This window comes from Berghia stephanieae, chromosome 4 (genome assembly GCF_034508935.2).
Source record: "Berghia stephanieae isolate SIO BIC M18660-M18661 chromosome 4, UCSD_Bste_1.3, whole genome shotgun sequence".
Classification (NCBI taxonomy): domain Eukaryota; kingdom Metazoa; phylum Mollusca; class Gastropoda; order Nudibranchia; family Aeolidiidae; genus Berghia; species Berghia stephanieae.
In genome coordinates, this window is record NC_088363.1 from 20,058,956 (window position 1) to 20,076,455 (window position 17,500).

Genomic DNA, 17,500 nt, shown 5'->3' on the forward strand with positions numbered 1-17,500 from the left:
CCGGATATAAATGGTCAAACACCCTTCAAAACAACAAAACTTTTTGTCTTCCCGTAACGCACGACACACACACACACACACAGACACACACACACACACACACACACAATGAACGGGTCTCGTAGTCTGGAACATCCCATAATTAGTTTATCAAATCATTTCTCGAGGTGAAATTCGTACCTTGTTGCATTGTTATTTCTCTATCCAATCTGTATTATAGTTTTGACACAGCAGGACAGATGGTTCTGACACAACTCGGTCAAATCCATTTGCATATACAAGAAAGGCTCTATTTTGTGAATGACGAAATGACAAAGACTGTTTAACATTGTTTTCCCAAAAATGGTCTGAAAGATTTGATAGTCATTGAAACACGCAACGTGGTGATGTACGCAGTATTTTACTTATACCGACGTGTACATATTTGCAGGTCTGACATACGAACCCACTTATGGGCCTAATTTAACATTGTTATAGTGGACAAAATATATTTTGCGCCATTTTTTTTTTTGTTTTGAGATTTCCATTACAACAATGAGCCTATAAGGAATTGGGTTATCAGGCCTGCGAATATGCGCACGTCGACTTACACACAAACGTCATTAAATTCGAAACAAACAAACTAGGTAAACAAACGTTTTACTTGACCAGATGGAGAATCTGTTGTGTCTGAACTAATTCTTCTTATCAGTTTTTATTTATATTTTTTTTAAATTATTATGAAATTATGACACGTGGCAAACAATATAGAAAGAGCGTTGAAGGCCTAATGTCACCTGCCTCATCACTTTTTTTTTTTTTGTTAAACTCATCACAAAATGTGATCACTGAGTATGGGTTACAAGCATAAAAATCATATTTTGAATGGGCTAATATTTGTGTCCTTGAGTTAGACACTTTAGTAATATTATTAGCCTAATGGACGTCGGGATGACTAAGTGCTGGCAAAAGGCAGTGACGGATAATGTGAGAGCACTTTATAAAAAAAGATAATCAACTCTTACTGTACTGTGATAAATCAAAATTGATATTTTTGTGGTCTATTTGCCTACTGTAGGGTATAGTAGGGGGTAGCGTGGAAATTTTTCTCTAGGGTCTATTCTAAGGGATTACTGGAATAACCCGGGCGTTAGCCGCATTACAGCGCCGCAAATTGAGCTAGGGCGAGGTGACTTGCTCAAGGCTAAACAGCGCAGCGGTGAGTGATCGAACTAGGTACCATCCGGGTACGAAGCAAAGACCGTACCGCTGAGCCAGATACTCATTTTATACCTTACTACAGTGAGAATGTGAGTTAAGAGTCTTTTCCAAGGATTGAACTTCGCGCCGCCCACTGCAGGATTCGAACCCGGGACCTAATGCTCCGAAGGCAAGTGTCATACCACTAGACTACCACAGCCGCTTGGGTTACCCAACGGACGGTTTAGAACTTCCGCAAGTTTTCTGTCAAATATGAAATACAATAATATAACCGCTTCTTCACTAGTTTCCATCCAGATAATCACCGGTCATAGAGATGAAACGAAATATCCTAGTCAATTTCCTGTAACCCCGAAGGCTTGATTGCACGACGGTGAATGCCGATCTTCTGTTCTTGGACAAAATGATTTTTTTATTCGCCAAGATTTTCCCCAACAAATATCAGTAGGTTAACACGAACCTCAACTTGCCAAAAAAAAAAAAAATATTTTAAACCCGAGTCTATGAAGTTTTGTGTTCTCGAATTTTGACAAATTGGGGTCGTCTGAATTTGTCGATATTTTAGGAGTAAAAACAAAACTTCTTGGCCAACGTGAAAAAGGCTTTTTGTCAGTGTACAGCAAAGCTGTCATGTGATACAGTGGGCGATTGGGTGTGAAAACTATTCCTGGTGTCATTATTGATTTCGTATGATCACAGTTAGGGTGGGGGTGTTGGGGAAGATAATTAACTTACTGGTTTTATGATTATTTGTTTTTGTTTTGTTTTCTTGCTTCCGTCTTTTGTTTGCTGAGTTTCTTGTTTCTTTTGTTCTTTCGTGGTTGTTTGTTTTCTTCCGCACATTTAATTGGTCGTAGCTTTTATCATTTTCAATCTTTATTAAACATGGAAAATAAAAGCATAATAAAGTAATAAAACGTGGAAATTTATTTTATTCGTTTCTTTTGGGTTTATTCCAAAGGGGAGAATTGAATAACTCTGGCGCCAGCCGCAGTGCATCGTCACAAAATAACCTGGGTTACTCGGCGCGACGGCGGAGTCAAACTCGATGACCTTAGTCTCAACATACAAATTATATAGCTGTGCCATTAGATATTCATTTGCATGCCTTTGAACGTTTTATTACGCATTGGAACGGGTTTTTTTCAAAATGGATACTATCTTTAAACAAATACTCCATATTATCTGATTTTTTTAAAAAAAATTTGTTTGTTTATATTTTGTTTGTTTTGTTTTGTTTTTGTTTTGTTTAATGTGAGAAGAAATTTCTTATCAAAGGCTTCAAATTTTGTCAGTTTTCTGATGATTTTATTTAGTAAGTAAATTATTTTGGAGTGTGATCAAGGACCAATCTTTCTGTCTTTCTCTCTACAGAGTTCATTTAATTTTTCTTATTTATCTCTTATAATTTTTATATATCATTACTTTCTTTTACAATTGTTTTATATCTCAGCAATTGACTACTCATTCATTCTCAGCTTACCGACCATTTTCAAGATTGTTATTGAAATGTCATGACCCACCCATTACAAACTAAGTTATTAAACTCAAATTAAGCAATAAGTACGTACTGTGCATACTTTTGTTGAACAAAACAAGCTTTACTGTACTATTGTATTGTTATTGTATTTTGTATATCAATTATTTGAAACTCTCGAATGTGCAAGTTGGACATGCCAAATGAATGTAAATAGAGATAATTATACCACGAATATTGAATATTATGACACTTATTAATGTATTAGATATTTCATTCTCAATATTATCAATTTATTGACATTGAATACTGTGTATATAATTCAGAAAAGTGAGTGGAGCAGGCACTTATGTTGGTAACAACAAGATATGAAGTGAATAGAAAAGTGCCAGAAGACAATAGAGAATAAAAATTTTTCGCGGCGGTGGTGGGGTTCGAACCTGCGACCTTATTGGTACGACAACTCCGCCTGGCAGGTGAGAGCGTGGCTCTACCGTGTGAGCTATCCACGAACACAAAAAAATATTCGTTTCAAACCCCAAAGTCATTACTAGATCCCTCTCTCACCCACTTCTTGAGACCGCCGATTCGTTCGTACACAACCATCGCGAATAATTTTGACCAGCAGTTAAGCTTAATAGCCAATATTCTCAACACAAACATATAACATAGAAACGATTGAGACATTGAGTATGCTCCGGTGTATGGGGTGAATTTTTAATTCAGAAAAGTGAGTGGAGCAGGCACTTATGTTGGTAACAAGTAACAACAAGATATGAAGTGAATAGAAAAGTGCCAGAAGACAATAGAGAATAAAAATTTTTCGCGGCGGTGGTGGGGTTCGAACCTGCGACCTTATTGGTACGACAACTCCGCCTGGCAGGTGAGAGCGTGGCTCTACCGTGTGAGCTATCCACGAACACAAAAAAATATTCGTTTCAAACCCAAAGTCATTACTAGATCCCTCTCTCACCCACTTCTTGAGACCGCCGATTCGTTCGTACACCACCATCGCGAATAATTTTGACCAGCAGTTAAGCTTAATAGCCAATATTCTCCACACAAACATATAACATAGAAACGATTGAGACATTGAGTATGCTCCGGTGTATGGGGTGAATTTTTAATTCAGAAAAGTGAGTGGAGCAGGCACTTATGTTGGTAACAACAAGATATGAAGTGAATAGAAAAGTGCCAGAAGACAATAGAGAATAAAAATTTTTCGCGGCGGTGGTGGGGTTCGAACCTGCGACCTTATTGGTACGACAACTCCGCCTGGCAGGTGAGAGCGTGGCTCTACCGTGTGAGCTATCCACGAACACAAAAAAATATTCGTTTCAAACCCAAAGTCATTACTAGATCCCTCTCTCACCCACTTCTTGAGACCGCCGATTCGTTCGTACACCACCATCGCGAATAATTTTGACCAGCAGTTAAGCTTAATAGCCAATATTCTCAACACAAACATATAACATAGAAACGATTGAGACATTGAGTATGCTCCGGTGTATGGGGTGAATTTTTAATTCAGAAAAGTGAGTGGAGCAGGCACTTATGTTGGTAACAACAAGATATGAAGTGAATAGAAAAGTGCCAGAAGACAATAGAGAATAAAAATTTTTCGCGGCGGTGGTGGGGTTCGAACCTGCGACCTTATTGGTACGACAACTCCGCCTGGCAGGTGAGAGCGTGGCTCTACCTTGTGAGCTATCCACGAACACAAAAAAATATTCGTTTCAAACCCAAAGTCATTACTAGATCCCTCTCTCACCCACTTCTTGAGACCGCCGATTCGTTCGTACACCACCATCGCGAATAATTTTGACCAGCAGTTAAGCTTAATAGCCAATATTCTCAACACAAACATATAACATAGAAACGATTGAGACATTGAGTATGCTCCGGTGTATGGGGTGAATTTTTAATTCAGAAAAGTGAGTGGAGCAGGCACTTAAAAATTTTTATTCTCTATTGTCTTCTGGCACTTTTCTATTCACTTCATATCTTGTTGTTACCAACATAAGTGCCTGCTCCACTCACTTTTCTGAATTAAAAATTCACCCCATACACCGGAGCATACTCAATGTCTCAATCGTTTCTATGTTATATGTTTGTGTTGAGAATATTGGCTATTAAGCTTAACTGCTGGTCAAAATTATTCGCGATGGTGGTGTACGAACGAATCGGCGGTCTCAAGAAGTGGGTGAGAGAGGGATCTAGTAATGACTTTGGGTTTGAAACGAATATTTTTTTGTGTTCGTGGATAGCTCACACGGTAGAGCCACGCTCTCACCTGCCAGGCGGAGTTGTCGTACCAATAAGGTCGCAGGTTCGAACCCCACCACCGCCGCGAAAAATTTTTATTCTCTATTGTCTTCTGGCACTTTTCTATTCACTTCATATCTTGTTGTGTATATAATTGATAAATTGTATCTATGCTTAAAAGTTACACAGCGCATTTAAAGGTTTTTAGAACCTATTAGCTCTTATACGATACGATGCGATTTACAATACAATACAGTACCTAATAAGAGCTAAATTAGGCCAATAGTGTGGCCGTTGGTGCCCTATTACAGTGATAAAAAACTGATATGCCTTAGTAAGACATAAAGTACAGGATATCAATTATAAAACAAATATAAATTACTCATCGATATCAAAGGTGTCAACACAGTTCTTAAAAACGTTGACATTTCACGCAGTTCTTGAAGAGGCGTGGAGAGAGTTCCAAATATCTACGGTCCTGAAAATTAAAGAGTGGGCACGTATTGAGATCGAGCACCGGTGTTTGAAGATTTTGAAGACCCCACTTCTTGTTGAAGTCAAAACCGCATATTTGAAGAACTCCCTGGAAAATAGCATTAGATTGTTTTAAATATAGAAAAATATTTCTTCAAATTTTGTGGTGTAAAACAAATCTAGATATTAGAAATTGTCAGTATCGTAACGAATTCTTAGCTGGTGGATGGTATTCTCTCCCTTTGGTTTTACAAAGGTGCACATATTTGCAGGTCTAATAATCGAACGCAATTATGGGCTTGATTTAACATTTTTGTCATGGACAATATTTTGTGTTGGTTTGAAAAAATTTCCATTACAACAACGAGCCTATAACAATTTGGGTTACCAGACCTGCAAATAGTTGGCACGTCGATCCTTGCCCATCGAAGAGACAGACAGATGTGTGTATGTTGCGGTGTGATATTTTCTTTTTCTCTCCTTTTTTTTCTGAATCATCTCGGTATTTTTAATCTTCTTTTAAGACTAACATGATCAGTTCAGTTTTGCCTCTTGGCGGTGATTCGTTGCCAATATAATCTACTGTTGAAATAGTTTCAAACTATACACACCGATAGATTATAGCTGTAGGGGTGTACTCATATTTACTGTGTGAACCCGTCAGTTTCCTTTGTCTTTATTATTTTCAGACACTAACTCTTAATCGATAATCTTTCAACCGTCACAAAATCCTCCCATTTTCCCTAGCTCTAATATTATGACTTAAAAGTGCCCCAAGCACAAATAAACATATTCCCTTTTCAATAAAGAGCTAAGAATAGAAGAACGATCTCTTAGATGTTTCTAGAATAGGTGCCCAAAATAATTAGGCCATACTACACTACTCAATAATTCTTTATTTAGATTGTCTTGAACGGCTCAGTACTCCGTTGGTGCGAGAAACCAGTAAATTACGCCCTGAAAATGTCAATTTCATAATTTTGTGAAAGTTGAAACTCAAAATAATACTTGTTACAGAAGACAATGATAAATCGATAAATGTATGCTAAATGATCACTGTTTTGAAAAATAATTGTTAACAATCAATTGGAGAGGAATACGATTTTTTTGGTCATGAAAAGAAGGTCATAATGTGATGATGATGATGATGATGATGATGATGATGATGATGATGATGATGATGATGATGATGACGATGATGATATGATTGTGATGATGATTATTATTATTATTATTATTATTATTATTATTATTATTATTATTATTTATTATTATTATTATCATTATTATTATTATTATTATTATTATTATTATTATTATTATTATTATTATTATTATTATTATTATTATTATTATTATATTCATCATCATCTTCTTCTTCATCATCATCATCATCATCATCATCATCATCATCATCATCATCATCATCATCATCATCTTCATCGTCATCATCATCATCATCATCATCATCATCATAGTACGTACACTCATTTAGAACATAGATATATTATCATGGACGTACTCATAGCCACAATACCTCACGTTTTGCGGTCATTTGCTATAATATTGTACTATAGTAAAATCGGGTTTTCCCTTAAAACAATAGATAATAAATAGTTAAATATTATAATATCTTGACTTGACCCCAATCCAGGCAGCCGAAGATGAGAACAGACAATTACGTAAAGAAAATCAACTCCTGCGCCAGAGAGCTCGGAAAACCCGTCTTTCATCTGCCAGTTTCAGCAGTGGTGGCGCTCTTCCAAACCGGAGTTCCAGTCCCACGGGTATCCCCGGTGACCCCAGCAGAACGACGGTCGAGTCGGACTCGGAGGACAAGATGATTGAGGCCAGCGTCAAGAGGAATTCACTCATCTTTGTTGGGGACGCGCCTGTCTTTCCCCAATCACCGGAACATGTGGCTTTGGAAGCACAGTACAAGAAATTACAGGTCAGTATGTCTCTCTCTCTCTCTCTCTCTCTCTCTCTCTCTCTCTCTCTCTCTCTCTCTCTCGCTATCTATCTGCATATCTATCTATATATCTGTCTATCTATCTATCTGTTTATCCATCTATCTATCTATCTTTCTTACAGGCCAGTACGTCCCTCTCTCTCTCTCTCTCTCTCTCTCTCTCTCTCTCTCTCTCTCTATCTATCTATCTATCTATCTATCTATCTATCTATCTCTCTATCTATCTCTCTCTGTGTCTCTCTCTCACTCTCTCTCTCTTTCTCTCTCTTTCGCTATCTATCTATCTATCTATCTATCTATCTATCTATCTATCTATCTATCTATCTATCTATCTATCTATCTATCTATTTAATCTATTTATCCACCTATCTATCAGTCTATCCATCATATCACTGACATCCTTTCACCTCATAACCTTTTGACTCAGTCCATTGTTTATCCCATGATCAATGCCATCGTCAATCCAAGTGTCATTTACTTCAACCTTTCTTCCTCCTCTTTGCCATCTCGTCTTTATTATAGACAGGTCAACGTGTGGTTGTAAAATCCTACCACAGTCACTTTTACCCTGAGACTCCTTCCGCACTAGGACAAAACTGTCCCAGGACAAATTTGTCCTGTCCCACTGGAGAAAACTTCTATTCAAAAGGGGTTCCGCACTAGGACAGGACTGTCCCGGGACACACCTGCGCGAATGCATTATTTTTTTATTTTTTTTACAAGATTCAAAAGTTTATTTGTAGGCAATTGTGAATATAACTCATACAAGAATATAATATTTTCATCAACAAATCAAGTAGATAAAATCAATAATAAAGCAAGGCAAACAATGATAGTAATAATGATAATAATAGTAATAATAATAATAATAATAATAATAATAATAATAATAATAATAATGATAATAATAATAATAATAATAATAATAATAATAATAATAATAATAATAATAATAATAATAATAATAATAATAATAATAATAATAATATAATAATAATAATGATGATGATAATTATAATGGTGATAATAAGAATGTAAAATCTTCTAATTAATAGATTAGTTATTTAATAGTTTGAATTATAAATTAATAATTTAAAAAATAAGTCCTTGGTACAACTCTAATAATTTACATTTTATGAATCAACATAAGATACGACATGACGATAATGATTTTTTACACTGTACAATGGAATTTGTTTACATAAGATTTATATAATCATGAAATATTCTTATAGCAAGAGTAATATTATTGCTGCTGCAACTACTACTACAACAACAACAACTACTACTACTACTACTACTACTACTACTACTACTACTACTACTACTACTACTACTACTACTACTACCACTACTACAACTACCACCTCTTCTACCACTACTTCTACTACTACAACTACTACTACTACTACTACTACTACTACTACTACTACTACTACTACTACTACTACTACTACTACTACTAGTAATGGATGAAATAGAGGTTGCATATTTCTGTGCTTTACTACGTGAGGGGAAAAAGACAAATTGAAAGAGAAAACAATATTGGGTGCATCCTTTAATGACCCAAAGATTGCTCAAGGGTCAATTCCGTAGACTCTATGGTGATCTCCGATCTTATCTCAAAATGACTTTCTTGGAATTACCTCATTTTACCCAGGTGCAAATGAGTACCAGTTCGCTGATGAAAGTAATCTTTGACGGACTAGCATCATTCAAGAGGATAATAGAAAGTCAGCATGGCTCGGTGGTACGGTTTTTGCTTCGTACCCGAAAGGCTTCAGTTCGATCACCCGCTGATGCGCTGTGTTACCTTGAGTAAGTCACCTCGCCTAGCTCAATTTGCGACGCTTCACTGCGGCTAACGCCTGGGTTATACCTCGCCCTAGCTCAATTTGCGGCGCTGCATTGCGGCTTACGCCTGGGTTATTCCAGTCTTCCCTTGGATTAGACCCTCGAGAAAAATTTCCCCTGTGGGATGAAAAAGGGAATTTTATTTTTTTAAATATTAAACCGTTATCTGTCTGCTCAACGCTACAGCAACATGGATAAGTTCCGGATTTATAAGCTTAGGAGGCAAGGTGGCCCATCGTTAGCGCGTTGTACTCTGGACTCAGAGGTTCTGTGTTCGATTCCGACCGAAGCCAATTTGTACTTTCTAGAGCAAGAAAATTCACTCCAATCACTCACTCCATTCAGGTGTAAAAGGGTACCTGTCAAGCTGGGATAGTAATCTGCGATAGACTAGCGTCCTGTTCAAAGGTTTTCAAACAAATACGTTAATTGTCCGCTTCACGCTATTGAAACCGGAATAACTCCTGCACCATTGGCTACAAGGCTCTAAAGGAGTTAATTTGTCTTACAATGAGTCCAAGTAGCTCAGAAGGACTTACTTAAAAATATTTTCATTGAAAATTTCCGAAATAAATAAAGATAAAGATAATTGATCCCACAAATTACCGAATAGATCTGCGACCGGTTTTAGACATGTTACTGCTGTGTCACAAATTGTGACACTTCTTAAATTATATTTATAAACATACGTTTTTATTGCCGAAAATGTTTATGTTGCTATGCCTTCTGTACGTGGTTTCATCACATAAAATTATTTTTTTAATTGTTCTTGCTTTTTTATATTCAGAATTGAAATAAATAAATAAATCATAACTGTGAAATTGAATGTAAGCTTCAGTTTAATATACGAAAACAGATAAAATGCACGTTTCGGGTTTCCCCTTCATCAACAACACATGATGAATTAAAAACTACAGACGAATGAGATAATGTGGTAGTGGCGTTGTTAAGATGCATAAACAAAAACATTGATGGGCAGGAAATTGTATGCTACCTTGTGAGGAAGCGCGAATTAAAACAGAGCAATAGAAATTTGTAAAAGGTGCGTACTTAATTATGTCAAAAGAGGGGAGGCGGGGAGGAACTGTGTGATGCAGGATAGAAAGTGAAATAAAATAAAGTGTGGACTATTGTTGGAAAATAAATACAATGGAATTGGAAATAAATACAAAATGTAAGGGATGTAGGTATTAATATATTAATATTAGTGGCATTAGCAGCAGCAGAAGCAACAGTAGTAGTAGTAGTAGTAGTAGTAGTAGTAGTAGTAGTAGTAGTAGTAGTAGTAGTAGTAGTAGTAGTAGTAGGGATGCAGAAAATAAAGACAGGCATTTCAATTTTGACACGGCGCCGCCAAGTCTGGGACTTTTTTGTCCTAGTGCGGAAGTCTGCTGTATTTTTCTACTATCACAAACGATATGAACACGGGACTGGGACAGTCCTGTCCCGTTGATTTTGTAGCATTTCACAACGGCTTGGGACACAACGGGACTGTTTTGTCCCGTCCCAATAGGTGCGGAAGATTTCTCTAAATTCTATATGTTACAGATTTGGGACAGGACTGTCCCGGGACAGTCCTGTCCTAGTGCGGAAGAGGGTTTACAAACTACAATGTGCAAGCCAGTTCAATCATACCAAAAATCTGATATCTCTCTCTCTTTCTCTCTCTCTCTCTCTCTCTCTCTCTCTCTCTCTCTCTCTCTCTCTCTCTCTCTCTCTCTCTCTCTCTCTCTCTCTCTCTGTCTCTCTCTCTCGCTCTCTCTCTCTCTCTCTCTCTCTATCTATCTATCTATATATCTCTATCTGTCTCTCTCTCTTTATTTCTGTCTCTCTTTCTCTCTCTCTCTTTCTCTCTCTCTCTCTCTCTCTCTCTCTCTCTCTCTCTGTGTGTGTCTCTATCTATCTATCTATCTATCTATCTATCTATCTATCTATCTATCTATCTGTGTGTGTGTGTGTGTCTTTCTCTCTATCTCTTAATTTCTCTCTCTCTCTCTCTCTCTTATTATTATTATTATTATTATTATTATTATTATTATTATTATTATTATTATTATTATTATTATTATTATTATTAATTTATAATAATTTCTTGCCATCACCAGCAATTAATACTCTTCCTACACTACTCCCACCTACCCTCCGAACTTCCGTTCTCTTATAATTACCGTCTCCCCGGGGTGTCAGTTATTATCATTGAAAATTCCTTATAACACAACTTGTTGTAATCCCACCCCCGCTCTGCCGTATTCTGGAAAAACGCATATTTTAAAATTTGGCCAGAAAACTCGTCCTTCAAATATCGATCGATTTAAATGACCCTTATCTTGGCGAAAACTCTCAAACCTACGAAGTCCCAGGTTTGAGAGTTTTCGTCAAGATGAGGGTCACTTAAATCGATCGTTATTTGAAGGACGAGTTTTCTGTCCAAAGTTTTAAATATGGATTTTTTTTTCCAGATGACGGCAGCTCTCACCGATACCATTCTAATAAGATTGTCCCTATTTTGTTGAATTCTGAAAAAAAAAACAAATAAAATAAAATTTAATTTTGGCCAGAAGACTCGTGCTTCAAATATCGATCGATTTAAATTGCAATCAATAGAGTTTTGAAGGACGAGTTTTCTGCAAGGAAGTTCCAGGTTTGAGAGTTGTTGGCAAGATGAGGGGAGGGTCGTTTTAATCGATTGATATTTGACCCCAAATTTGAAAATGTGTTTTTTCGGAGTTGGGCCGTATTATTCTGACCATTTCCCTTTGTTCCAATTCTCACGTCTTCCAACAATTAGCAATTCCGTTGTGACACCAAGAAAATCTACAATATTAGGGGAATGGGATGTCACCGATTATATCCATTGGTTGTGTCCAACACAGTGAATACTATTATCTATATTTTATTCTGACCATTTCCCTTTGTTCCAATTCTCACGTCTTCCCACAATTAGCAATTCCGTTGTGACACCAAGAAAATCTACAATATTAGGGGAATGGGATGTCACCGATTATATCCATTGGTTGTGTCCAACACAGTGAATACTATTATCTATATTTTATTCTGACCATTTCCCTTTGTTCCAATTCTCACGTCTTCCAACAATTAGCAATTATGTTGTGACACCAAGAAAATCTACAATATTAGGGGAATGGGATGTCACCGATTATATCCATTGGTTGTGTCCAACACAATGAATACTATTATCTATATTTTATTCTGACCATTTCCCTTTGTTCCAATTCTCACGTCTTCCCACAATTAGCAATTCCGTTGTGACACCAAGAAAATCTACAATATTAGGGGAATGGGATGTCACCGATTATATCCATTGGTTGTGTCCAACACAGTGAATACTATTATCTATATTTTATTCTGACCATTTCCCTTTGTTCCAATTCTCACGTCTTCCCAACAATTAGCAATTATGTTGTGACACCAAGAAAATCTACAATATTAGGGGAATGGGATGTCACCGATTATATCCATTGGTTGTGTCCAACACAGTGAATACTATTATCTATATTTTATTCTGACCATTTCCCTTTGTTCCAATTCTCACGTCTTCCCAAAACTTAGCAACTCCGTTGTGGCACAAAAAAATCTACAATATTAGGGGAATGGGATTGTCACCGATTATGTCCCTTGGTTATGTCCAACACAGTTGATACTATTATTTATAAGAACAGCTTAGTCGTTAAATATCATTTCAGAAGGCTTGGTTTCTACAATTGTAGTACATAACTCATTCATCACAACGACCAATCCGAACGTTTTAATGACAGTCTCGTATTTTTCAGCCATGGAATTATTATTTTATCACCAGTCAATTCGCTTCCAGTCTTCAGAGTTTTAAAATACTTTTGAAGACACACTCATTCCAAAACATGTTTACGTGGGTTAGTTTGTTGTTTGCTTGTTTTTGTTTTTATTTATTTTTTGTTTTTGTTTTTATTTGTGTTGGGTTTTTTTTTGTTTGTTTGTTGTTTTTTTTTTTGTCTTGTTCAGTTTTGTTTTTGTTTTGTTATAATTTTTTTTGATTGGCTTTGTGTATGTGTGTGTGTGTGTGTGTATGTTTGTGTGTGTGTGTGTGTTTTGAATGTGAGTGTATAGATATCGTATATTTCAAATGTCTTACCACCTATTGTAACATTGTTTTTTCTTCTATTTTTTATTTCGTTTTGTTATTCTATGCTTTGCTTCTTTTTTCTTTTCTTTTTTTTTTGGAGGGGGGGGGGTTGTTTTGTTTGTTTGTTTTGGTTTGTTTCTGGTTTGTTTGTGTTGTTTTTGTTTTGGGAGAGGGGGTTTGTAGTATGTGAGTATGTAATGATTTCATATGTCTTAATACCTATTGTAAAAGTGCCTTGAGGCTTAGGCGAAAGTCACTATATAAATCTACTACCAATAAAACTATTACGATTGACCTCCCACCCCCCACCCCCACCCCCTACCCCCCCCCCCCCCCCCCCCCCCCAACCCCGCCCTTGACTAATCGATTCTGTATTCCTCATCCTCAGACTGACTTTGACACCCTCAAAGATTTCCTCAAGCACTTGTTCTCCCACGCCCTCACCATCTCATCCCCACCCTCCCCATCATTATCATCATCCTCACCTCATCCCAAAGATGGCCGGCCGTCTTCATTCTACAGCAAAGATTCGAACCCGCATCCCAAAGACAACAACATCAACACCTACAATCCTCTTTACTCCAAGCAGGTATTCATCATAGTATTTCTTCTTCTTCTTTTTTATCCTCCTCCTCCTCCTCCTCCTCCTCCTCCTCCTCCTCCTCCTCCTCCTCCTCCTCCTCCTCCCCCTCCTCCTCCCCCTCCTCCTCCTCCTCCTCCTCCGCCTCCTCCTCCTCCTTCTTCTTCTTCTTCTTCTTCTTCTTCTTCTTCTTCTTCTTCTTCTTCTTCTTCTTCTTCTTCTTCTTCTTCTTCTTCTTCTTCTTCTTCTTCTTCTTCTTCTTCTTCTTCGTCTTCTTCTTCTTCTTCTTCTTCTTCTTCTTCTTTCCCCCTCATGCTGTCTTTATGACTGAAGGTCAACAAGATTCAGGAACGCCATGGTCTTTCCAAGCTCGTGCTGAGATCCATACAGCTTCGACGTCAGTCCTATCAGGCCAAATGGTCGCTTTTTATCCATTGTACTCTGTACACTCTTGCAAAATATGTATGGCATCCTGCCACCAATTTCCAAATTCACAAATGTCTCTTTCTCCGATATGTGAACATCGTATTTATCTTACATTTTTCCTTGCTTTATTTGTCTTATTTGAATAAAATTATGTTGTCATTCTAAGTCATGAAGCTCGTGAAACAGGAGCTTATCCCGGTTTTTTTTTTTTGTAGCGTTAAACATTGGATAACTTAACTGATACCTTATAAAAATCAGAAACATTGTATATTAAACAGTGTCTGTTAACGCTGAAAGAAAAGTAAAAGAAAAAAAACATCCCGAAAATTCATCCTGCGGCGATTGTTGCCAGATTTAACATACATAGCTATTCTATCACTTATTGGTTGAGAGGGGTCACAAAAAATATTGGACTATAAGTGGGTTGAATACCGTCCTTATGTTTATTTATTTGTTTATTTATTTATTTATTTATTTTATTTATTTATTGGTTTATTTATTTCATCATCAACATATTTTGAATAATGTGTTAAGTTTTACATAATCCACGGATCTCTAAGATATCCAGTTATCACTTTAAAACCAATTATTCTATCGGTCTGAAATATTATAAAATAATTCTAAACGCCTTTACAACCAAAATAGAATGTTACTAACCAAGTTTTGATTTGCCCTCTGACCCCCGATAGCTGGAGCACAGTCTTGAAGACATTCACGGTGAGATCTCACAACTCCGCAACAGCCAGGACCAACAGCAGTTAAGAATGGAACAAGTAATTCAGTTATCATTGTTTTGCAAAAAAAAAAAAAAAAAGACTTATTTTTGTTGGTATTTTGTTTTGCTTTGTTTTTTGTTTTTGTTTTTTGTTGTTTTTTTTTTTGTTTTGTTTTGTTGGGTGGGGGGGGTTGGAGACATGTTTTTAAATTTTAATTTTTGTTTGTTTATTTTTGTTTTGTTTTGTTTTGTTTTTGTTTTGTTTTTTGTTTGTTTGTTTTTTTTTTCTTTTTCTTTTTTCTTGGTTTGTTTTTTTTTTTTTTTTTGTAGTTTTTGTTTTTGTTTTTTGTTGGGTTTTTTTGTTGTTTTCTTTTTCTTTTCTTTTTACTTTTTTTTCTTCTTTTTTTTTTTTTGGTATTGTTTTGTTTTAGTTTGGTTTTTGGTTTTCTTTTTTTTTTTTTCATCGTGACAAAGAACATTTCTTTGTATCTTTCAATTTAGTTTTCTTAAAGGGGTGACGTTTTCTCACATACCCATGTTGTGGATAAAACCATGGACAAGTAATGATGATATTGATAGTTATTATGACAGTTGCAAATGATAACTAAATTATCAGAACAAAATGTTAATAAAATGTATGACTATAAGATTTTGATTTACAAATTCTAATAAAAGCTTCCGTCCATATTCGGTTTCAAAACTATTTTCAAAAGTTTGAAGCCGTTTTTTTATGTTAACCGGTAAAACCAACGTTTACATAGATGCAGGTCTGACATCTGAACGCAGTTATGGGCCTAGTTGGACATCGTTGTAATGGACAGTATTTTGCGTCATTTGTTAAAGATCTCCATTACGACAATGAGCCCATAATAAATGGGGTTATCAGACCTGCAAATAAGCGCACGTCGGGTAAGACATATCATTTTTGTATTTAAATATTGAAGATTCAGTGTGGCTATCTAGCGCTCTGTGTCTCTATCTGTGTCTCTATGTATCTATCCATATCTCCAGGTCCAGATGGCTTTGGACAATGTTCTGAACCAGTCGTCCGTGCGTAATGACGTCACCATGCGCATTGTCAGGCAGCAGGATAAGATGAAGGACATGCAGAGACACGTGACCTATTTAGAAGGTCATCTGATGGAAGTCACAAAATCACTCAGGCAGGCAGAGGTCAGTACATTATTGTATTTTTTTTTTAATTTAAAAACTATCCATAGGGTATTCTTAACTTTTTTCTTACCGATCATTTTCAGTATGTTCCCAAAAATAGCAGAGTTACCCAGAAGAAAAATAGATTTTTAAACTCAAACAAGCTCTCTACAAACTACTTTATGTTCTTAGTAATTAAACACATATCATTCTTCAAAGTTTGTTATGTACAAAATAAATCTGAATAAGAAAAATGTATATTGTGTCGTAACAAATGTGACGATTTTGCTGTAGGTGGTAAGGAGAGGGTTAAAATAATTATTCATGCCTTATTTTAGTGGTTATTCAATGTACTTATTTTGTCCATGCGATATGCCAACATCCTGATTCGAAGTCGGGTTTTCTGAGTGTTTGTACAAAACCTTTTTCATTCAGCCCAATTTTGCTCATTTTTATAATTAAACTATCCTTATGGCGCTTCACAATATTTTATTTAACTCTCCTAGTAGGCCATTTTGAACCAAATTTGCATTTCATAAAGTAAGAGGGTACCTGTTACATGCCCATTTATACTTTATCATTTTGCGGCTAAATGATCTAGTGGTATGACACTCACTTTCGGATCGGAAGGTCCTGGGTTAGAGCCTCTCTTGGCGCATAGTTGAGTCCTTGGAAAATGCCCTTTCCTCACATTCCCTCGTCGTATTCGGGTGTAAAATCAGTACCTGTGTGTTAACAGCGTTGTCTCTGTCGGAAAAAAATTGCGTGTTTATGGGTTGTTTTTTTTTCTCATGGACCCTTTGTAAAGTGCTTTGAGCACGTTTAGTGGATATTGCGATCACCTATATAAAAGCTCAAGTCACAATTTTGACTTAAAAGTCAGTTTTCTACATCAAGGTCATTCTGATTTAATACCAGATTGAAACGATGGGTCGCATTTCGGCTGCTGCCGTTATTTTTGTAGCTTTACAAATCTGGTTTTGTTTTGATTTTCCCCTTCAGGAACGACTCAGTCGCATGGATAAGATACAACACAACATGGATTATTTTATATCATCCAATGGAAAAAATCTGAAGGGAAACGCCAAAAGTGATCTCAATAGATTTTTGGGTAAGACAGCAGTGTCTGGGAATTTTTTGTGGTTTTCTTAATTTTTTTTAAATCTTTGTATTTGTTTTTGTTTGTTTTGGTTTTGTTGTTGTTTGTTGTTGTTGTTGTTGTTGTTGTTGTTGTTGTTGTTGTTGTTGTTTTTATATTTTTTTAA

At 36.3% G+C, this 17,500-nt stretch overlaps 1 protein-coding gene across 4 annotated transcripts in view; it reads left to right on the forward strand.

Moving 5' to 3' along the window:
- Nucleotides 1–17,500, forward strand: part of LOC144970188 (uncharacterized) — a 60,612-nt gene that overhangs the window by 36,719 nt on the left and 6,393 nt on the right. For all 4 annotated transcript variants that reach the window (XM_078909571.1, XM_078909570.1, XM_078909573.1 and 1 more), the window contains exons 3-7: nt 7,071–7,367; nt 13,751–13,951; nt 15,058–15,141; nt 16,095–16,256; nt 17,238–17,346. In XM_078909571.1, coding sequence (XP_078765697.1) covers nt 7,071–7,367; nt 13,751–13,951; nt 15,058–15,141; nt 16,095–16,256; nt 17,238–17,346 — 853 coding nt within the window. The remainder of the gene's footprint in view (nt 1–7,070; nt 7,368–13,750; nt 13,952–15,057; nt 15,142–16,094; nt 16,257–17,237; nt 17,347–17,500) is intronic.